At 38.2% G+C, this 23,755-nt stretch overlaps 1 protein-coding gene across 2 annotated transcripts; it reads right to left on the reverse strand.

Annotated features, from left to right (window-relative positions):
• Positions 1 to 249: 249 nt before the first annotated feature.
• Positions 250 to 22,720, reverse strand: SAMM50 (SAMM50 sorting and assembly machinery component). Of its 2 annotated transcripts, none has more exons than XM_032186686.1 (15): positions 22,617 to 22,720; positions 20,909 to 21,018; positions 19,281 to 19,382; positions 16,484 to 16,571; positions 15,040 to 15,146; positions 12,743 to 12,873; positions 12,483 to 12,570; positions 11,868 to 11,996; positions 11,094 to 11,165; positions 9,837 to 9,923; positions 8,475 to 8,545; positions 7,618 to 7,685; positions 6,965 to 7,111; positions 5,669 to 5,810; positions 250 to 4,843 (listed from the first exon to the last, which is right to left on the reverse strand). In XM_032186686.1, the coding sequence occupies exons 2-15, from the start codon at positions 20,999 to 21,001 to the stop codon at positions 4,798 to 4,800; spliced, it is 1,371 nt and encodes a 456-aa protein (XP_032042577.1). In that variant the 5' UTR covers positions 21,002 to 21,018; positions 22,617 to 22,720; the 3' UTR covers positions 250 to 4,797. The 2 variants fall into 2 exon arrangements, with proteins under 2 accessions (XP_032042577.1, XP_032042587.1); XM_032186696.1 differs by having other exon boundaries at positions 22,627 to 22,711.
• Between the last annotated feature and the right edge of the window lie 1,035 nt (positions 22,721 to 23,755).

Consider the following 23,755-nt stretch of genomic DNA (forward strand, 5'->3'; position numbering starts at 1 on the left):
TGAGATAGCTTACAAATGCAATTTTCAGTGCATAGAAAATAACCTGAATCCATAAAACAAATACTAGCATCACTGCAGCACATACAAATGTTAAATTAACAGCAGGACTACCACAGTGGTTGTTTCATTTCATAAAATTAACACTGAAGTCTTAGATTACACTTAGCTTTACTGCATTGTGGAAAAAACTTTTTATCCAACCTTTAGAGAAAAAAAAAAAAAAAAAATCAATCACTTCACATACCAGAATGTTTTTATGAAATTGTAATCTGAAAATCTGTAAGTACAAACTCCAACCAAGAAAGCACAAAAATTGGTTCACAAGCTATACACACAGTCCAAACAGCATATAAAACTTAACCAACCTAAGTACAGCACTTGAAATTTAAAGACTTATATGCAAATATCTTTCAATAATTTAAAGAAAAACACACAAATACATCAATTCACCTCACTTTGATATCCTATATGTTTATAACAGAAATGTTTAAATTTACAGCCTAAGTAGGAAAAGTATGTCAACCTATTGTAAAATAAAAGGACCCTGGATTGTTTGAGACAAGAAGGGAGTGTCTATGGCAAAAGAAAGCAGTATTACACTTCAAAATAAGAAAACAAAACAAAGTTCAAACAAACAGTGCTCTTCTAAATAGGATATGAAGAGCTTATGTGAGGACTTTCATCACGTGTTTGTTAGTCTTTAATAATTTAACTGGCTGATAGCCATTCTGAGTGGCACAGCTGCTGCTGCATGAGTTGAATGGCCTTCCATTTGAAGTCTGTGCTCTGTGTAAAGAGGAGTACTGAGGCAGCCAGTTACATTATTCATTGAAACCTTCCACACAGAATGAGATACCAGCAGTTTATGACCCAGAAAATTCTCTCTGGTACCCTCTTCTGTCAGGAGATTTCTGTGAGAGTATAGTCATTAAGAAAACACGTCTTTCAAAAAAAAATTACACTGGAAAGACCAAATCTAGTTCAAAAATCTATTTTAATTTCATCCCAGAATTGTTAGGTTTAACATTTTGCTGAACACTTAAAAGTCTGGATTGACATTTGCTCATTTTAACATTGATAGTTTTTTTTATAGGTTTTTGTTGTTGTTGTTGCTTCCTCTACTTTAGCATTTGATACTCCATTCAAAATGAGATTAGTGTAATTAGGTGTGTCACAAAGTAATGGTGACCTGGGATATATGGGGCAATGGTCTCTCATAGTTCTTCACATAATGAATTAAAGCAGAACCACATGGTTTTTCAAAATAGAAAATCATTCCATACAGTCTTCCTCTATTATAATAATATGCATACTGATTTTTCTCAGATGATAGATAATTTAGACATGAGATGCTATTATTTTTTCTCTCTGGTCTACCAAATGATTGAAAATGCTTTTTTTTTTGTTGTCATTTTGGTTTTATTTTTAAATAATGGTACTTGTTCACTACTGAGGTAGAAATGTGCCTCTTAACTGATGCTACTGATTTGCTTCAGAATAATTTATATTACGTATTCTAGTTGAAAATTTTTTACAAAGACCATTTATTCCATGCAGACATTAGCTCTATAGCTGCAGACCAGTTTGTATTTTCTAACAATGGAAGGAAGCTGAGTGCTCTGACTTGCACAGACCACATTCTGCATAAAGTCTTGTCCCAATTAACTTAATATCACCAAGAGCACTGCAGCTGCTAACAGCAATTTAGCACTGATGGCATAAACCATGCAGTAAACTCCACAATTTCAAAAACCTTTTCATGGCAGAGAAATTGTGTAAAAATTCTTCTCAAATCTGTTGCTAGCACTGGCGCTGCCAGGTTCTAGGCTTTTTAAAGAGATGAGAATGCCAGAAAAATACTGCTATCTTGCACACTGAAATTCTGTAATTTTAGGTGATTTTCTTAAGTTATCCCATACAAAATTCAAGATAATATGCCAGGCATATGACCAACTTCACTATTCCCATTGAGGAATGAGGCTTTTTTCCCCCTGCAACATCAGTACAAATTACTATTTTCTCATTCAAGTAACTGCTCATGCATACCAGGGAAGGGAGACCCAGTCTGACCCATACTCACATTTCCATCTGTCTGTATATTTTATTGTACATGGGCAAGTACAGTTCTGCACATTTCCCTCCAAGGACATGACAGGGACAACACTTTCTACAAAATTCAATAGGTATTTTGGAAAGGCACTGAGTATCAGACATTAGTTGCTACATCTCTGCTGAGATTTTCACTAACAACAGGTACAGACCTGTATTAAGAAAAGCACAGGCCAATAGCAAACGTACTTTTGTTTGAAGCACATTACCATATTATAAGTTTGCATCCTATTTTATTTTTAAAGCTTGTATTTTTCAAATCAAATGCAGTTTTGCTCTCAATATCACAACAAACCTGCCCCCTACACTCGAACAACCTCCCTGTTTCCTCATCCACCTTCGCCCAAAGTCCCCCTAACAGCTTACTCATTAGCATTGCCTCATGCCACCAGCTCTCCCAAACATAAAGAATGTTCTCAACTTTGTTTTATGCAGGTGGAACAGCTCCAATAAATCACTGCCTTAGAACTGGTGATAGAAACACTAGCCCTGTTACTGATGCATTTCTCTGCTCTCACTGGTTCAGAGGTGCCCTCAAGACAGCAGCAGTAAGACTGCACAGTCCTTGTCCCCAGAAGCTCCTGCTACTTCTTGACTATAAGGAAGGTGCTCTTCTCCCCTCTCCAGGTCTTTTTTAGCCCGTAGAAAGAACTGTAGGCACTGAAAAAACACCACAGCCAACAAAGCTCTGCTTCAGATGGCATCTGAATTTCCCCATTCATCCTTTAATTTATTGTATAGATCAGTTTTCTCAAAACTTAATTGTAAGCTAGATTCTTAGTGCACAGTTTAAGACTATTTCTACTCAGGAAGGCTACCTTGCCCTCTAGAATAGAAAACTGATACTAGTTTAGGACTCTCACACAATATTAAAAGACTAAATGTGAGAAGACTTCAATAACAATGCACACAAAATAGAGTTCCTAGGGTATCAGAATGCATCTATTTTTATCAACATTACCAAAATAAACTTGGAACTCCTGGGAGAAAATCCTAACAATATTTTAGTATCTAAACATTCACATTATTCTCACTAAAAATATTTTTGTATGTTAAAATGTAGATAGTGCTGGAGAAAAAAACCTTTACATTTGTTGACATTCTTAACATAGTGTCATATTTTATCTTGTAACAACAAAAAATCATCAGAAATGCTTTGTTAAATATGTATCTGCTATACAACCCGTTAGATACACACACACACAAAAATCTTTATATTAAATGTTGGTATTTGAAGTAGATCCGACTTCTGTAATTCACACTTTGTTTTGAACATCTGTGATCCTGTTGATAAACTTTATAAAAAGGGGAAGGATGTTCAGTCAAGTGGAGCTCCGCAAAGCTACACAGACCAGTTTCTAGGCTTTGTATTTCAGAAAGTGAGTTATCAACATGAACAGATTTAGTCACTGTATTAGTACAATAACAATATATACCACTGCTAAAGCAGTGCATAAAACTGTAGCCTCTTTAAAGAACAGCGTGCCCGCCAGCACTAACTTGACTGGGAACAAGATTTCATGAATCCTGACATCAATCAGCAAAGTCACACAGCTTCTCAGTATGTGCAAACCCATGCCTTTAGTTGGATAGAAGAAAGTGGGAGTATAATAGTTTGTCTAGCACTGGTTCTTGAGCAGAAGTATACAATTACATTAGGAGATTTAGAGTCAAGGACAGACTGGACAAAGCTGGGAAGTTCTACTCTCCCAGAATATTATTTGTATTGTAATTCTATCTTTTCCAATGCCTAAAACAACAACAGAAAAGTAAATTTAGATGCAGGAAAAGTAGATTACAGGTTCACTCTCTTATAACAACTGAAGACTGATGTAGGTCTATCAACCTATCTAAACTATCTTCAAAAAGTCCTTCATTAGGACTGAACTAGTGAATTACTCCAGTCTCAGAGGCCACTTTTGTGATTAGCATCTAAAAAAGGTAGTAGTGAGGCATGCCTCTGACACAAAAGCAAACAAGGTAGCATCACGTGATCACTTCCAGATGTCTGTTTTTGCAACTGCTACAGAAGATCTAATCAGCAAGACCCAAAATCAATGGCTTGACTAAGATCACTAAAGACTCAAAACTGCCTCAGAGTTGAGAATCTTTCAAAGTTATTCTTGAATTCTAGCATTCACTATGCTAGGCAAAGAACACATTTACACATGGATGATTTTACAGTAGTGAAACATACCTGAATCAGAACATTCTGCTTCACTAAATACCATTATTTTTTGTACCAAATCATTTTTGATGCATTTTGAAGATGGAGAAAAACTGTTACCCCTTAATTTCCACTCCGACCATACACGCACTGGATCATCCCAGCACTTGAGAGACTTCCAGTTGGAAGACTGAAGGCTATGCAGGCCAATGACAATTACAGTCATGTCGAATGTATTCAAGAACCAATTTCCAACACAACTGTCTCACTTTTTATGAAACTACTGCTAAGTAAAAACTAAAATAGCTAGAATCTTACATTCTCCCATCTTTGATAAGAATCAGAGGTACAATGAACCTTTAGAGCATAATTCTTTTAATATAGTTTCTTGTGGAGTCTGAGGTAAATCACTCAAATGTGTATCAGTATTTCAAGAAAAAAAATAGACCATATCAAGCTGTATAGTCTTGATTTCAATTACAGAGCTCAACTTCGTAGTACTGATGTAAATAATTTCCGTATTATAGAAATCTGATTCCTGCTCCAAACTGAACACCATCACATATCCTGAAAAGACACAAATAATAAACAACATAAGTGATTTATAGCATACTGATGAAATTAAAATTAATTCGCCTTACCCCCAGGCTTCCAAGGCTTTCAGTCTCTGGAAAGTTACAGTTCAAACTTCAGCTGACAAAGGCTCTTTCAAATAAATGCTTTGCCAATCTGTCATCCATATGGAGTGCTTACATTTGTAAAATAAAGCCCATAATTTTCAAATTGCTGTTATTCATTCACATTTCACATGAATGACACGTAGAAACATAATCTGATTCCTGTACAAAATAGAGTTTCTCCTACACTATTCATGGTACTTCACAGGCAAGAGCCCCAATTAAGCTTTTCTATTACATATTTTAATATTTGCTTGGTGTAGGGTAATTGGTTGCTAACAAATTAGATTAAGTTGTTCTCCCTTTCTCATTATCTATACAGTTACACTTGTGTTCATTTTTCAAGGAAAGACATTGAGCTTGCTATTTATCCAATCATTTGTTTTTGGAAGGCTTCGGAAAATCCTGTGAGCTGTCTGAGTGATCATTTCCCCTAAAGAAATGAAACCTGCTACATAGCTATTTATACTTTTCAACACCTGATGTCAAGTTAAATGAACTCTGAAACCTGATATAAACAGGCTTAAGCTAAGAAGTATTGTGAAACCAACATAAATATAACCAGCTGAAAGAAAAGAGCATCAAGTATTGAAAAAAAATCTCTGAACTGTCACTGAATAAATAAAAGACAGCAGTTCTCTCTGCCAAAACCAGACAGAAGTGCAGTCACTTTTAAAACTAGTTACTGTTAAAGAAATTGGTGTAAAAAACAAACCTGTCACCAGACTGTACTCCCATGGGGAAACAGTAATTAAGTTCCAATCTAGCAATGTTTCCAAGTCGGAGAACTATTCCGGCACCGTAAGACCATCGGATATACTCTGCCAGCTTCTGCAGGTGAGCTCTGGGACCATCACCTAAAAGCAAAAGACCAGGAGAACAAGAATCAAAGTAGATGGCCAAGATGTTCAAAGACAAGCTGGAATGCCAGAGCTAGAAGACTGACTACTTGGGAGCACCTTCTGAAGATTAAAAATTTATTACCCACAAATCTTGTAAATGCCAAGTAGTTTGGACTCAAACTACCCACTTCTAAGGTTCTGTTTGAGCTTCTTTTCTCATCACATCTTATGCATACTTGCATGAATCCAGAAATAAGTACTAAAACTGAACTAAAAGTCTTTAGCTAGCTCTGCTAGTTTTAAAGCTGATTCATCTGTTTTTTTTGCACTGCATATAGTACAACCCTCTCACACAGATGCCATCTCTCTTCATCAAGCAAGGGAGACTATATCAAATATCACAATATTCCTGTACTGTTTTTGTCTGAGATAGAGTTAACTTTCTTCATAGCTGCCCATATAGGTGCTATGGTGCTTTGTTTTGGATTTGTAAACAGTGCAGTGTTGATAACACACTGATATTTCAGCTATTACTGAACATTACTTATGCAGCACCAAGGCTTTCTCCATATCTCTGTCATTCCACCCCCCAGCAAATAGGTGGGCAATGGATGAGAATCAGAGGGAAAGCACCTGGGACAGCTGACCAAAACCGACTGAAGGGATATTCTGTACCATATAACATCACTCCCAGTAATAAAACTAGGCTGAAGTTTGCCCGGTGTTACTGTTGTTTGGGGCCTAGCTGGGCATCAAAGAAAAATCCCTTCAACTACCACACCTTCTTCTATCCTCTAATGCCACCACTTTTTATTTAGTCCATCTCCAAAAACGTGAGAGTATCACTATAACATCACTTTCCAGTCTCCTTTTAGAATGTTATAAAACAGCAGGCATGATTCAACTACCCCACACTAGTTTATGAACACCAGCAATTCACAGATTCTGATGTTGCCATCCTAGCTCTCTTTCCTATAAGTTGTGCTATGATTTATGCAAGGAGTAAAAAAAAAAAAATACCAAAAACAAAAACACTGGCAATCCACCAAACATGCAAGTTAACAGCAACAGCTTTTTGACGGCCTCCAAAATATGGGTAGTAAACAAATTGCTTTTGAATAAATACTCATAACAGTTCTCTTCTACTTTACAAGGCTACTGAGTCTTACCATAGTTAAGATTGCAGAGATTTCCAGCATTGAGGAAGAAATGTGTTCGGAAAAGGTCTCCAAAACCTCCTCGACCTGGCCGGAAAGGTAGAGGAGTGTACAGATGCAAGCCTCCAGCCCAGTAGGCATCTCCTCCCAAGTAATCACCTATTTATGGAAATGCAGAAATCAAAGCATTTACTGTGAAATACAAGAAAAGACCCAGCTCTTAAAGGTACATCCCCAAGTTGTTCTTAAAGGAAGGGGGAGGAGGGAAGGGGGAGAAGGGAAAGGGGAGGAGGGAGCTCTGGCACCTACTTACTTATTTTAGGAAAAAATATACACTGGTGAAATTCCCTTTAAGAAATGTTAGAAAATGGTGTGTATTTTTATGCACAAAAAGTCTAAAGTCAGTACAAAGAGAACAAATGTAACAGTAACCTACGCAAGTACAAACACAGGATTGTTTTATAGATGTAACTATGTCTTAACTAAGAGCAACTGGGCTTTTTTCCATTGGAAACTAATATATAACGACAGATCAAAGACCTAACAAGTCCTAAAAGGGAGCAATTATTCTAAAGCTATGAAAAGCTAAAGGATAGAATTTGAGTCTTTGTTACACACTAATACTTCCAGTATTGTTAGAAGAGTGGGATTTAAATGTTTCAGACCTTCATTCTGGGGTCCAATGCTGTACATACTGAATCCTCGCACACTTGTTGGTCCACCAAGGTAAAACCTAGTGAATACAGTCAAATTTAGGTTAATGCTTTACTTGTAAGGGTGTATTTGAAACTATCTACTCATACTTTTAACACTGCTTTTCAGAGTTACGGGTGAGCTTATAAAAAGCCTTGTACAGTACACTTAAAGAAATAAAATAAATTACATAAAAATCAAAATCCTGACACATTTAGCAAAAATTTCAAACTAAATCAAGTACTAAACATCAAAACTAGTTTTCCATCATTTACAAAGATGAAAACAGAAGGTACCCCAATACTGAAGAATCAGAACCCTGAATCTCAATCTGTTGTAAGAATTTTGATAGAAATACTCTAGTTAAGATCCATTATATGCGAAGTTAACACAACTGACATTTAGCACTTCTTGTAAATAAATTTAAATCTAAATGCTTTCTGCTAGTGATCTTTAAAAGGAGGTGTTGGAAGGCAAAATTAGAAGTAAAGCTATTATGTAACTTGACTTTATTGGTAAAGATACCTACAGTGTTAACTATGCCCAATATGAAATTTTGGAGATGGTAAATACTCGTTTGCAATTGCAAACATTGGCAGGCAGAGCTACTACTTAGCAATAACAAATTTATCCCTCCCCAATACGAAAATGAAAAACAGAAAACTTGTTTTGATTATTAACATGCAACTAAAGCAAATTTTATTTTATTATCCTCAAAATCAGAGCTACTTCTGCTTCTCTCTTCTGCTATACCATTTTTTTCATACATTACCTGGGTTGACTGCAAGAAATTAAGAAACATTTAGAATGAACAAACAAACAAACTTGCCTATCAGCTATACTGGATGGCTTGTCTCCAATAGGTACTAGCATTCCACCCCAAAGGGATGCCGAAAACACCTTTGGAGGAAAAAAAAATATATATATATATATTTTTTTATTTTTTAACAAATACATATTATTTAGTTTCCCTAAAAACGGTGTTAGTAAATTTCCATTGCTTAGTGAAGGCAGAGCTCCCATTAGTCTGACAGAAAGTTGCAAATGTGCATGCATGGATATCACACCTTCAGTAATTGTATTTTCAGGAAACTCATTGCTGCCCTCTTTCTACACTATGCAGTGCTACACCTTGAAGTAGGACTTTAAACCAAGAGCTACTTTCACAATAGCTAAGGGAACACTCATGCAGCTCCTACTTACTTAAAAATTTTCACGCCTTGAAGTAAGACAACACCTGTTGACATAAATTACTTCTGGCAATGTTAAACCTGTAGAAGGCTAAGTCCAGCAAATAGCTACCAGTAAAGTACAATTATTACCTGCCTGTAAATTAGCCTTGTAAGTAAATCAAACTACATCTATCTTTTATAACTCACTATGTTGACATACATTCCATATCACATTATCACAGAATTGTCTAGGTTGGAGGAGACCTCAAGATCATCAAGTCCAACCTCTGACCTAACACTAACAAGTCCTCCACTAAACCATGTCGCTAAGTTCAACATCTAAACGTCTTTTAAAGACAGCCAGGGATGGTGACTCCGTAATAACTGCTTATTTATCTATTTCTTGGGAGCCACATACTCTAACAAACATATTTATTCATTTGCCTCTTGTCTGTGTACAAAGCAGAAGTACTACTACCAAATGGTGAGATCTATTGCTAATACCAAGGCTACGAGTGTTGGATAATTCCCCTGGTCTACACACCACTCCTGCTATGTTCTGCCCTAAGAGTCCCAGACACCTCCCCTGTCATAAGCACATGTGAACTCATCATGAGGTACAAGCACATCTCGTTACAGAGCACATGCAAAGGCCAGTTGTACCCAAGTCCACACTCATGGACAAGGGATCACAGAAAATTATGTACACCTTATGATGAGACTTGCTTCACTTTCATTCGCTTTCATTTCATATTAGTAGCCATGGGAAGAACAAAATCCTTTTTATCTAGCCAAGAAGTCATTGAATTACTTCATAGTAGGATATCCTGTCTTGGTCAACTGAAGGTCAGCAAATACATATTTAATTTCCAAAAATATAAATCAAAGTATCTACACCATCAATCTTTCACTTTCATCATATTTTTCTAATCCATGGTGAAAAATCATCATAAGACACTGATTGATTCAGTAACCTCATTTGTTAATTCAATTAATAAGATATCTTTTAAAAAAATTACCAAATCCCAGAGAAGCTGCTTATTCAACTGAAATTCAAAATCCTCTTTCAGAAATCTCACGTCTCCACCTGTATAGCCAGCTAGCTCCTGCAAAGACAGAAATTTAAAGTTGTAAAGCGTATTATGTGTTTCTTTCAACACAAAATCATCATGCCTGCATCATCATAAGCAGTGTTTTCTGAATAAGAAACACAGACATTGGATATTGAGACACCTGAGTTTTGGAGCAATGAAAAAACACACATAACCCTTTTCTTTCCATTTTCTAACCATTTTCTTTCCCCCATTTACTGTATACGGCTATTAGAAAATTTACTGTATAAGGCATTAAAAAAATTTCAATTTTCTAACCATTTTCTTTCTCCCAAATACTGTATAAGGCTGTTGCTTTCTAAACCATTTCCATAAATGAGGATACAAGAGAATGGAGCTTGAAAATTCAGCACCTGAAATCAAACCTCATTTTATTTACCTAGGACCTGAGATTTCATATGCACTAAAACAGGGCTGAAAAGCCAAAGACAAATGACTGTATTACACCAACACTAGCTGAATAGAATAAGTGACTGAAGCAGCGTTACAGGCAGCATGTAACAATATGCTAACTAAATTCCGAATTAGAACCACCTTTCTTAATCAGAATAGTTCACTGCTGCTTACAGAACAGCAGCACTTCTACTTCCAACGGCATTTCAAAGCAGCCTGCTTCTGAAACACTCCAGAAGTTAATGCTTCTGAAGCATTAACCCATACAGCAGAAAAGCTAGCTTTTCTAAAAGCTCTAAACATAACAAGAGTAAAAACCATTTTCTGTGTTAAAATAATACATGTGTATGTGCCTTTGAGAGTTATTTTTACCCTATCTTTCAATTTTAATTCTAAGATTTGCGAATTTTGTAAGTAGCAATATGACCACAGTCTGGTAGCTTTACCATGCAGTGACAGGAAACAGGAGACTATTATCTGCCATCTAGTGTAGAAACTGTCAGGGATAATGCATCTCAGCTAATGAATGATTTAGTGCTAATGGCACAAAATGAGCTGCATTTTTTTTTTACCAATGGTATACAAATGAAAATTTGCTTCTGTTAAAAAATCACAATTTTAAAAAAGTAACCACTAGTCTTCATTGTATCTTAGTCAATTTACAATTAATTTAATTTCAGGCATTTTTTAATATGAATGGTAGTTAAATAAAATAAGAGTTACTCAAACACACATATAATATCCAATTATGTATAAATGATTTAATACTACCTGATTAATTTTCAGCAAAGCACCTCGTTTTGGCAAGATTGTAGAGTTCCGGGAATCAATTACCATGGCATGCTGAAAAGAATCAACCAATTATTTTTCAGTTCACTTATCTATTGAATACCACAGAGTGACACTATTATTTTCAATCAAAACCTGTGCACACAGTGGAAGACAGCCACAGTTCCAGTTAAGGCTTGTGTAGCTCCATGGATTTGGAAACAATATTCCGACAGAGTAACTCCGTTTTGACTTTAGAGGCCACATCATATATATTTATGATTTTTGGTCATGGAACACATCAGAAATATGGCAACAATGCCTCAGTGTGTATCAGAAACTATTTGCAGTTACTGTCACAAAATTCATCTCCTACAATGTGACCTACAGATCAAAGATGACAAGCAGTCAAAAATTGCGTGTATTTAGAAACAGCAGAACAATCATAGGATGAAGAACATTACTGATACTGTCTTCTGCAAAGTAAGATAATACTGCGAAAATAGATGGCAGATGACAAGGAGGTTCTTTTACACAGCCTTGAAGAAAGAATGGGCCAGCCTATGTAACAGTCAAAATGCAACAGTCATTTTTTCAAAGTGTCTTCTCTTTGGACCTCCTGGGTGAGTGCATGAATGACCAAGCATGGCAAAAGACATCCGAAATAAAACATACTACCTACTAGGAAATAAGACAAAAAGTTCCTTTGCAATCATTCAAAAATATGAGATTACTCACAATAAGACATGCCACATTTAAAATGAGTAAAAGCCTTACAGAGAGGGAAGATTTAAGAGAATGTCCACTTTCTTCTCGAACGGAGAAGGACGCTGTTCTAGCAAGGCAGCCAAGCTCTCTCCACACACCCTCCCACTTCAATGTGTGATTGGTCTTCCAGATTGGAAACTACAAAAAAAAGGGCAATTTTGCTACAAAATTAAAATAAACAAGGCTCTCTCAAGTCTTATTTATACACGAATCTGTGCTTTTTCTTTCCAAACTTTTTGTCTCAGGGAGAAATAATTTTTTATGTGGGAATAATTCTGCTCCAACCAAGAGAGTTTGAAAAAAAAATATCTTGAACTAGATTGAGCGAGGCAACCACCTGTCTTTCTAAAATGCTGCTTTAAACATTAAAAATGTGAAGAAAAACACGTTGAGCATTTTTATATGGTGAAAATAAAATTACATTCTAGAAAAGACTTACAATGTATTACCTCTGTCATTTTAAAATTGACATCTTTTAAATAATAACAAATTTGCCCTGTGCACAAGTGTTTCAGTCATTTTTCACACAGTAAAGCAAATATTTGCAACATATTTGCAAATATTTGTGAGCTGAATCAAATGTAAATGAAGCATGTATTCCACAAACACCCCTGCTACACTTACATTAAGTTCTGTTGATATTCCTCTATCAGTTTCACGAAGAGAGCTCCAAGGGAACTGTCCAGTTACTTTATACAGGTTAACTGAAAAACTGAAACAATATTACTGGTAGATTTGCAAGTGAAACTATATTTAAGTAGATGGAATTTTACATTATCACAAAAAAAAAAAACCAAACAGATCTACGAATAATTTTAGTTATTACTCAATGAAATATCTTAAAAATTCATTAAAAAAGAAATACTTAGAAATGCATTCCCTACTTTCTTTCAAAGTTTCCAGGCTGTGGTTTGAAGAATGACAGGCCATATGAAGTTTCCTTTGTTCCATATGAGAACTGGAAGGTTACCTTTTCTGCACGTCCAAAGAGATTGGGGAACTTGAGCCCAAGTACCTAAATAAATTAAAAAAAAAAAATAAAATACACAGTTATCAGTTTGCTAAATTGCGTCTTAATCATATGGTGAAGATATGCACATCTACCCTAAGAATGTGAAATAAAGGCATTAAAAAATACTTGTAACTGAATGTGTTGTTCTTGTAAATTAGGTTTCTCTTTGCAATGGCAGCAGCCGTTGCAGTAGCACAAGTTACGTTTAGTATCATCATCCATTCTTTAGTCCTGTCCAATACCTGCCGACATAATCTGCATTCTCTGTATCATCAGTACTGCTATTATTTCAAGCAAAATTTCCCAGCCAGTCTGGAAGCATGGGATAACAAATATTTGGCAACTGCAGTTTCCAGCTGATCATCAGGAAAATTATCTGCCAGGTAGGGTTCACTGGTACCACAGCAGGAAGCCAATAGAAAATCATCAATACAGAGCCACTTACAAATTTTTGTTTTGAGGAACAAAATATTTTTGCAATCAGTCCTGACGGCAGCACAATGTACCATCACAATTTTCCAGAAACTGGAACTGAAACTGTTAAATGTTTTCCCGTTCACACAAAAATTCCCTGTATCCTATTCACAGTACTTGGTCCTTTGGCAGAAATGATAGAACGAGTTTCCCCCAGTCACAGATACATCCAGGATTGTTCTGTTGTGTGTGCTATTTTAAAATAACATTAAAAAGACAAAGTCGATCAGGTTTTTAAAGCTTAACAGCTATTGGAAGGAAATCAGTCATCTGAACTTTGTGATGGTGGCTACTATGCAATTATCCAACTAGAAACCACTAATCCAAAGGGCTATTAGTACAAAATATTATATCAACAGGCTTCAGATGAATTTAAGGGATTAGAATAGATGTCAAATCAATTTAACTCTTAAAGAAACAATCTCTGCTGCCACAATTAGGTGTATACATGAACATGCTTTTATATTGTTCAAGTGTTTTACTTCTCTGTAACAAATGAAAATTAAATTGATAGAGAAGCTGAGTTAAAAAAAAAAAAAAAAAAAAAAGAGAGAGAAACCAAGGTAGTTTTCAGACTGTTTTCAAATTGCACTAGAACTGAGCATTGGGTTTATGTGTCAAGGTTGTCATAGCAAGGGGGGCTGCAGGGATGGTCTCACCAAGAGGAGACCAGGAACTGCCCCAAGTCAGGTAAGAGCCAGTTACAGAATTCTGTACCAATTTCATTCAGACCATGATATCCTGAGCATTGATCTCAGCAGCAGAGCTGCATAACCATTTCTCAGTTCACTAGGTTACTATTTGCCCTGCACTCACAAAAGACCACTACCTGACTTGTGCAGTATCTTATCCAGTTAAAAATACCCCTAGGAAGAAAAAGATGAGTCCCTTGATCTGGCTTATCTAGCAGGCCCAAGACGAGCTAAACTGTGCACATGAGAAGGCACAACAGGTACAGGAATGAGCACATGAAAGCAGGATCTATTTAAACTAGCACCACTGTTAAAGCCATGTTAACAGAACAACAGTATGTCTGTTAGTTTTTGTGTTAGTTGGTATATATTTCTCACACCATATTTTAATCTGATGCATTCTTAAGTGAATAAAATGGAAGTAAGTCCCATGGTTTATAATGGTCATGGAAAAACCTAGCATTCTGCAACCCAGATATATATATATATATATATATATATATATATATATATATATATATATAACTACTAGTGAGCTAAAATAAGTGAAAAATTAGAACAATTTTTAAGTCAAACCTCAAGTATTCTGATTGAGAAGAAAAAACATTTAAATAATTCTCATAGAAGCTAGATGCCAAACTGCTTAATGGTTTCTCTAGTAAATAAAGCATCTTAAATACTATCAATAAATAACTGAATTCATTTTAAGAATTAAAAAAAAAAAAAAAAAAAAAAACAACATACTGAGGTGGAACAGCTAATTTGTGTTTATACAAAGTTCTTCTCTCATGTGAAACAGGCTTTTGCTGAGTGAAAGCCTGACTAATACAAAGGCTCTTCATAGACAAAAGTCTGACAAAGCCTTAGTAAAGCTGGATCAAGAAAATAATTTGGCTTGGATCAAGTCCTCACTTATCTAATCATCAAATTCCTTGCTAGGTTTGAAATGTGAAAGCAAGAGGAATATCAACAGGAATCAATTAATATTTGAAATGATCCGTACCATACTGCCTTCATTGTTGCCAACCATAGTGTTATAGCTTCCAGTTAGTCTTCTTAATTCTGTTACCTCAAAGGTTACATCTAAACCATTTGGAAGGGCATCATCTCCTAAATAAATAAAAAGCATCATCTCTAGATGGTTACTTAAAAAAAAAAAGAAAAAAAAACAACCAACAAAAAATCCAAACCCACAGACATAAGATCACTTGATTTTTATTATTTTTTTTTAACTGGTTGAATTGAACAATAATAAAACCCCAACATTACAAAGATAAACAGCTCGAGGAAAAGATAGTGAGGGGTCTAGAAGGCAAGATGGATGAGGAAGAGAAGCAGTCACAGCACCAAGCCTGACAGAGTTCAACTCTCTCAGACATGGGGTCTGATTTGATTTTTGGGTGGTCCTGTGTGGAGCCAGGAGTTGGACTCAGTGATCCTTGTGGGTCCCTTCCAACTGAGGATATTCTATGATTTTGAGATGTTGTTTGGATGTGCATTCAGAATTTTTTTCAATCAAAGTGCATCTGGCTTTAATCATCAACTTGCTAGTTTAATAATGAATTAGCAATATTTATTACCCACCTACTAAAAACAAAGCCATACACAAATTCTTATGTTACATGAAATATAAATTAAAGTGGTCCAGACATGTCAAGAATAACGCTGTCAACTAGAGCAGAGCTCCCAGCACTTTGTGGCTAAGTGCTGGACAACAAAAACCATCCGGTTCCCTCAGGGCTCTGGCTGAGGCAGCTGTTCAAAAAACACAGCTGTCAAGGGTACCTAATTCTGCTTGAAGCAACTGGGACAGCAGCCCATCACTAACAGCCTGTGCAACTGCACTGCATTTCCTTCTCAATAATGCCACCTTCTTCTGCTGAAAAGAACACTGAGGTTGCAAAGCGATCACAAGACTGGAGATGCCAAATGAGCCTTATTGAGCAACCTGCATACACACAGCTGCCCCATATGTGTAAGACCATTTTTAATTACAAGCATTGATACAATTACTAGTATTTCCATTAAGCACAACAAATATGTTGATATAATATCACTTAAGTGAGTTTAATACATGGAAGTACAGGAAGTACTTTCAAACTCTTCCTCAAGCGTTTATCCTTCCTCTGAAAATTTGCATTAAGGGATGTGTACTGTAATTATTTCAATGCTTGAAATTCACTCATTTTTTCAAATATACAAGTAATAATTATACACATATGCGCAGCCACAGGCAAATACATCTTTTTCATCTGGATATCAGACATAGGCACTTACATTCTTATACATAGCACACCTTCACGTATACCTAAAATACACAAAGCTCTCTCATATACCTTTATAAGTTATATACACAAAAAATGCCTGACCTATAGCACAGGGAAAAGTACATTATGTGTGTCTGTGTGTATGAAAAAAAAGGTGAGAATTAATGAGGCAATACATACCTTGACAGGTATCAATCAGAACCTCTACCTGTCTAAAGATTCCTAGACGAAGCAACTTTTCACGAGCTTCATGTGATTTTCTCATTACCTACAGGATGAGATAAATAGCTCAGTCTTTCAGCTTACTAAAATAGTATAAAACAAGATGCTGCTAAGTCATGCAATATTTACAGATTTTGTATACACAGATATATACATATATATATGTGCCTTCAAAATAATCACAACCCACTTTAACATTCAAATCTATCAAGAAATTAAACCCAGAGCATCTGGCTTAATTTCCTACCTAGCTTGCATCCTAATTGTTAGAATGCTTAAACCTATTATTCAAATTGGTTTCAGTACTTAAATCTTACACATCTATTTACTGGACCCATGCTTTTCACAAAAAAAAAGAAAAAAAAACACATTATCCTAATCTATTAAAATCTAGACCAGCCTACACGTAAAGACTTAATGACTCCTTTGCACTTTTTTACAGTGCTAAAAGGAAAGATGCCTAAATTAAAAAGTTGGCACGCACACTTCATCCATAATTTCACACACATACTCTTTTTCTGCCCCAACTGGAGATAAAACCCAGTGAATCTCATTACGAATTCAGTTCCATAATCAAGCACTACAGAGGGACATCTAGTCAGAAAAAACACACAAAACAAGAATTTTGTCTTCATTGTGTACTTGACCTTCACAGCCAGAGCAAGACAATTTACTGCCAGCTGCACTCCAGAAGGAATCACCACCTAGAAGTACAAGGACACACAGCCTAACTTACGCTTTCATCCATTGTAGAGACTGCCACTGGTCATTTTTGCTGAGCTCCAGTAACTTTTCTTAAGCAAATTAATTGAAATTAATTGATGTGATTTTTTTGGACTTCAGCAAGGCTTTTGACACGGTTTCCCATAGGATCCTACTGGACAAAATGTCCAGCATACAGCTAAACAAAAACATCATACGATGGGTGAGCAATTGACTGATGGGCAGGGCTCAAAGGGTTGTGGTAAATGGGGCCACATCTGGCTGGCGGATGGTCACCAGTGGGATCCCTCAAGGCTTAATTTTAGGGCCAGTCCTCTTCAATGATTTATAAATGATTTGGATGTAGGAGTAGAAGGTGTTTTGAGCAAATTTGCCAACGACACCAAACTTGGAGGAGTTGTGGACTCTGTTGAGGGTGGAAAGACCTTGCAGAGAGTTCTAGACAGATTGGAGAGCTGGGCGATCACCAACCACATGAAGTTTAACAAAGGCAAATGCTGGGTCCTGCACCTGGGATGGGGCAACCATGGCTATATGTACAGACTGGGTGATGACACACTAGAGAGCAGTACCGCAGAGAGGGATCTGGGGGTTGTGGTTGACAGCAAGTTGAATATGAGCCAGCAGCGCGCCCTGGCAGCCAGGAGGGCCAACTGTATTCTGGGGTGCATCAAGCATGGCATTACTAGTTGGTCGAAGGAAGAGATTGTCCTGCTCTGCTCTGGTGCAGCCTCACCTTGAGTACTGTCTGCAGTTCTGGGCACCACAGTATAAAAAGGACATTAAGCTGTTGGAGAGTGTCCAGAGGAGGGCAACGAAGATGGTGAAGGGCCTGGAGGGGAAGACATATGATGAGTGGCTGAGGTCACTGGGCCTGTTCAGCCTGGAGAACAGGAGGCTGAGGGGGGACCTCATAATGGTCTACAACTTCCTCATAATGGGGAGTGGAGAAACAGGTGACCTATTCTCTGTAAATACAGAATTTCACACAATTTTTCTAGGTTGGAAGAGACCTCAGGATCATCGAGTCCAACCTCTGACCTAATGCTAACAGTCCCCACTAAACCATATCCCTAAGCTCTACATCTAAACGTCTCTTAAAGACTTCCAGGGATGGTGACTCCACCACTTCCCTGGGCAGCCTGTTCCAATGCCTAACAACCCTTTCAGTAAAGAAGTTCTTCCTAACATCCAACCTAAAACTCCCCTGGCGCAACTTAAGCCCATTCCCCCTCGTCCTGTCACCAGGCACGTGGGAGAACAGACCAACCCCCATCTCACTACAGCCTCCTTTAAGGTATCTGTAAAGAGCAATAAGGTCACCCCTGAGCCTCCTTTTCTCCAGGCTGAACAAGCCCAGCTCCCTCAGCCGCTCCTCGTAGGACTTGTTCTCCAGGCTCCTCACCAGCTTCGTCGCCCTTCTCTGGACCTGCTCAAGCACCTCAATGTCCTTTTTGTAGCGAGGGGCCCAAAACTGAACACAGTAAATACCAGTTGTATGACTTGCGGGAACGGTGTTAAGCTGAGGCAGGGGAAGTTAGGCTGGACTTCAGGAAGAGGCTCTTCACCAAGAGGGTGGCGGCACACTGGAACAGGCTCCCCAGGTAAACAGTCACTTCAACAAGCCTGTCTGAATTTAAGAAGTGATTGGACTGTGCACTTAGTCACATGGTCTAAACTTTTGGGTAGACCTGTGAGGTGCCTTGGAGTTGGACTTGATAATCCTTATGGGTCCCTTCCAACTTGGGATATTCTGATTCTATGAAAACCTCCCCTATCCTGTTAGCAATTCTCAAACAGGAATGGTGAAGCTGAAAATATGCGATTACTGTTTGCCATCTCTCAATGCCTTTGAGCTAAACACATCACAAAATACAGTATCACACATTTAAGTTTGTCTTCCATATGACAAGTTTAGAATCATCACAAAACTAGGCAAAGTTGCATCACATCTGAGAAAAGCCCAATGCAGGAAGATAGAAAACCATAACATGAATTTTTAAATCGAGGTGTCATTCACTATAGTACTTACATCAATGAGATTTTTAGCCTTGAAAACATCAGAGATTTCATACATGATAATGTCATCTTTGGTCCTTCCAAGTCCATCGAAGTGTACATGCTGAACGACCACCTAAAGGTAACAGATGTTGAAACACAAATACTGAGCTTGCATCTAACAATGAGCATCAAAAACAGTTTAAAAAAAAAAAAAAAAAAAAAAAAACACAAACACTTTTTTATGTATAATTATTATTACTTTTTTTAAGTGAAAAAAAATCCTGAATATTCCTAGATTGATTACTGCTAGCCTACATCAGGAGAAATCAGTGCCACCTACGTTTCTGGAAAACTGTTCCTTTAACAAGAAAAGTAAAGAGAAAAAACTCGAATAACCAAATCTAATACTGTTTAGAGCAGAAGAGACAGTAGTGGAGTATTGCTGCTGGGGTTTCCTAAGTGTTAAGATGGTGAAATAAGACACCACAGAAATAATATTAACATATTGAGACACTTAAGGCAAAGCATGTTTTTAGCTGTAGTTAGCCGTTTCTTGCATCAGCTACACATAAGGAAAGAAAAAAAAAAAACAACAACAACAAAACAAAACCCACCTCAAGTCATATATATTTAAACTATTAAAATTCTTACTACCACTGGAGCTTTGTAGCTTAAAGTGCATATTAATATCACAGCATTATCTCTTTTCTTAAATATATTCATCTTTTTGTATCATTAACTGAGACCATTTTATGTTAAAAATCACAACAGATTCCAGGTTAGCTGATGCAATAACTGTAGTGCATTTGAATTTCCCTTATTTTTCCAATCTTTTCAGTGTATTATAATTTTAGGGATAACTACCAAAAAATCCTGCAAATGTTTCATGTATTTGTAATGAATAAGATAGCAGAATAAGAACAACCTACCATTAATGCAAATTGCATAATAAAAAAAAATATCAGAATAAATATGGAATAAACAAAATAAAATAATAATTAAAAATATATATATTACCAAGCTTCTAGGGCAGTAACTCTGAATTGAATAAGGAAAAGGAAAATTATACAGAAACTACGATGATGCATGACATCTCTTCCCACTAGTATGGTTAAAACTATTATGAGCCAAAGCAGACATATGAAATAAAAATCAAAATAGAACAGAAAAACATCTTTTGCTGAAGTTAGTATTTACCATAGTGACATAATTCACGCAGTGGCCGTTTACCCAAAACATGGCTAAACATATAATCATAGAATGATTAAGATTGGAAAAGAACTCCAAGATCTGGTCCCAGCCACTGCCCTACCACCAATATCCCCCACTAAACTATGCCCCTAATACTGCACTCAAGCAGATTAAGGACTGTTACATAGCTTGCTGCTAAACAGTATTACAGGGCAGAAATCTCTTATGAAAGAAGGAAGAAATCAGCATCTAGAAACACGTCTATTAGCTCAAAGCTTAATAATAACCCCTGTGGCAAGTTAAAAAAGGACAGAAACTAGACAACAACAGATTAAATTTACGGTACTAAATTTAATTCTTTCACATCTCACACCATAGTTTAGAAAATTCCCTCAGGAAAAAAATGAAAGTGCCCTAAGACATTTATGTTAAGAAAAAAAAACATCAGGATGTTGACGTGGTACCTACATCTTTGTTTTCAAGAATTTCCTGCTTGGTTTCAGGTTCAACTTCAACCAGCTCGGCTTCTTCTCCCAAGGCACCAAAGTCTGGCCCACTCATTGGAAGGGGCTCCAACTCTGAAAGTATACCAAAAAGCTCCATTTAATATAGTCCGTGATTTGCAAGTTGTCTTCTTTAAAGAAAAATGATGGTTCCTGACCCTGTGTTCATCAGGTCACAGGGGAGCAAAAAAGATAAACAGAACAACTAAAGTGAGGGGAATTACCAGCATACTTGTTAACTACGTGCTTACTGACAATTTTAGTGAAATAAAAATAGCTTCCATGATTTATCAAAATAATACTGCCCTCTTCCAAGAATAACCTTATTTGTAAAGCATGCATCCTGTGTTAAACATGAATTGTACCTTTTTTTTGTTGTTTTGTTATTATTTTAAAATAAGTGAGCCAACACTTAGCTTGGGTTTCTGGGAGCAAGAGGAGTGCAAAGGATGAACAATGAAGAAAAGAGGTGTGTTCAGTGCACTACTTGGCTTTACGTACATTTTTACATACTTTTGTATTTTAATGTCTTTTAAAAGCATCCTTCTGAGTAATGTTCAAGAACCTCAGTCCCCATCCATCAGAGCTCTTCAGGTGAGTGTTGTAATCAAAATGTTTTGCAGTACATTATGGCTTTATCTTGAAAGAGCCCTACAGTAATAAGACTCTTAACAGAAGACAATGGAATCAAGCAAGAGTGAATATAGGTTTACCTGCAAAATCAGAAGCCAGGATTGGATAACTCTGTAAATACACTTTTAGTCTTAAATCACTAATTCAGTACTTGCTACATTATTTAAGAATTACTGGAATAGCAAATTCCTGTTACACATCAGAAACAAGTTAAAACAGTCCTTCCTTGCTCTCAATAGCTCTAAGGCAAATATGGAATGCACTGCCTCCACATGATATTGAATAGCAATTCACAGATGAATGTGAAACCAAAAATAGGAGAAAAATATCAAAATATAATTTAAGTCATGCTAATGAGGTTCAGCAAGGCCAAGTGCAAGGTGCTGCGCCTAGGTTGGGGTAATCCCACACATGAGCACAGACTGGGAGAACAACTCATTGAGAGCAGCTCTGCAGAAAGGACTTGGGGTTCTGGTGGACCAAAAGCTTGGCCTGAGTCAGCAATGCATACTTGCAACCCAGAAGGCCAACTGCATCCTGGGCTGTAGCAACAGAGGGGTGGCCAGAAGCAGGTCGACGGAGGGGATTATCCCCCTCCCTGCCTTGTGAGGCCCCACTTGGAGTGCCGCAGCCAGCTCTGGGGCCCCCAGCAACAGAAGCATGTAGACATCTTAGAGCGGGTCCAGAGGAGAGCCACAAAGATGCACAGAGGGCTGAAGCACTTCTGCTTTGGGACTACAACCGCAGTTACGCACGTCGCGATTGCAGGCGTCTCCAGGTCGGCTCCCCTGGGCCGCGTTAAGGGAAGGACAGCGGGGCCGCTCCGCGGGGCCCCTGATTGCCCCAAGGTCAGCGCAGGCAGCCCCCGGCCGGGACAGGCCGCTCCCATGTCCCCGTGCCCCCCCAGAGGGAACCCGCTCGGCCACCCGGTGCCGCCACCCGGACCCGCCTGAAGGTCGCCGAAGGGAGAGCTTGGTGGAGGCAGCGAGGCCACCCTCTCGCGGTCCCTGCCCAACCGCTGCCCGCGGCGCGGCCCCTACCCGGGCGTACACGGTGCCCATGGCGGCGGCGGAATCGGCGACGGAGACCTCTGGTGTTCAAGGCCGCAGCGCGGGGGTGGCCATGACAGGCGGCACCGCCCCGGCCCTCATTGGGTGGCGGGGGGGAAGCGGTGGGGCGGAGCCAGCGGCGCACGGATGTCGCAAAATGGCGGCGCTCGGCGCCTACGGGACACGGGCGGGGTAAGGGTCGTGGGGCTTGATGGAGGGGTAGAGGGGAAGGGGCCGCGGAAGACGTCGAGGCTGTCTCCGTCGTGTTTGGAAAGTCGTGGCGGTCAGGTGGAGTCACCGATGACTGGAAAAAGGGAAACATTGCTCCTGTTTTTAATAAAGGGTAGAAAGGAGGACCCAGGGAACTGCAGACCAGGAGCCTCCCCTTTGTGCCTGAGAAGTTCATGGAACAGATCCTCCTAGAAGCAACGTTAACGTACATGCAAGACAAAGCTTCACCAAGGGCAGATTCTGCCTGACCAATCTGGGCCTTCAGTGGTAGAGTGACAACATCAGGTGACAAGACTGACCTGTCACCTAGGTGGACTTCTGCAAGGCCTTTGACAGTCCCATATGACAACCAGATCTCTCAAACTGGATGTGAAGGGCGGACCTTTCAGTGGGCAAGGACTTGGCTTAAAAAAAAAAAAAAAAAAAAAAAAAAAAAAAAAAAAAAAAAGGCAGGTCAAGGTAGGGGATCATCCCCCTTGCCCTTGTGAGGCCCCACTTGGAGTATTGTGTCCAGCTTTTAGATCCCCAGCACCAGAAGGATGTGGGGATATTAGAGTGAGTCCAGAGGAGGGCCGCAAAGATTCTCAAAGAACTGGAGACCTCTCCCATGAAGAAAAGGTGAGAGGGATGGGGCTGTTCAGCCTGAAAGAGAGGATTCCAGGCTGATCTCACTGCAGCTTTTCAATACTTACAGGGGGCTCATAAGAAAGATGGAGAGCATATTTTTGCTCAGGCAAATGACAGGAAAATAGTGATTGGTTTTAAACTAAAAGAGGGTGTATTAAGATTAGATTTTGTGAGAAAATTGTGAAGCACTGGAGCCCAAAGAAACTGTGGAGGCCCTATCCCTGAAGATGTTCAGGACCAGGTCAGATGAAGCCCCGGACAACCTGATTTAA

Source organism: Aythya fuligula, chromosome 1 (assembly GCF_009819795.1).
Source record: "Aythya fuligula isolate bAytFul2 chromosome 1, bAytFul2.pri, whole genome shotgun sequence".
NCBI classification, from domain to species: Eukaryota; Metazoa; Chordata; class Aves; order Anseriformes; family Anatidae; genus Aythya; species Aythya fuligula.

Coding starts and splice junctions, on each gene's coding strand:
- SAMM50 (XM_032186686.1), bottom strand. CDS start 21,001: ATGAGTGGGCCAGACTTTGGTGCCTTGGGAGAAGAAGCCGAGCTGGTT. Junction 12,874..15,039: donor GCAACAATGAAGGCAGTATG/GTACGGATCATT, acceptor TAATTTATTTAG/GTACTTGGGCTCAAGTTCCC. Junction 4,844..5,668: donor GGAGTACAGTCTGGTGACAG/GTTTGTTTTTTA, acceptor GTGTCTTTTCAG/GATATGTGATGGTGTTCAGT.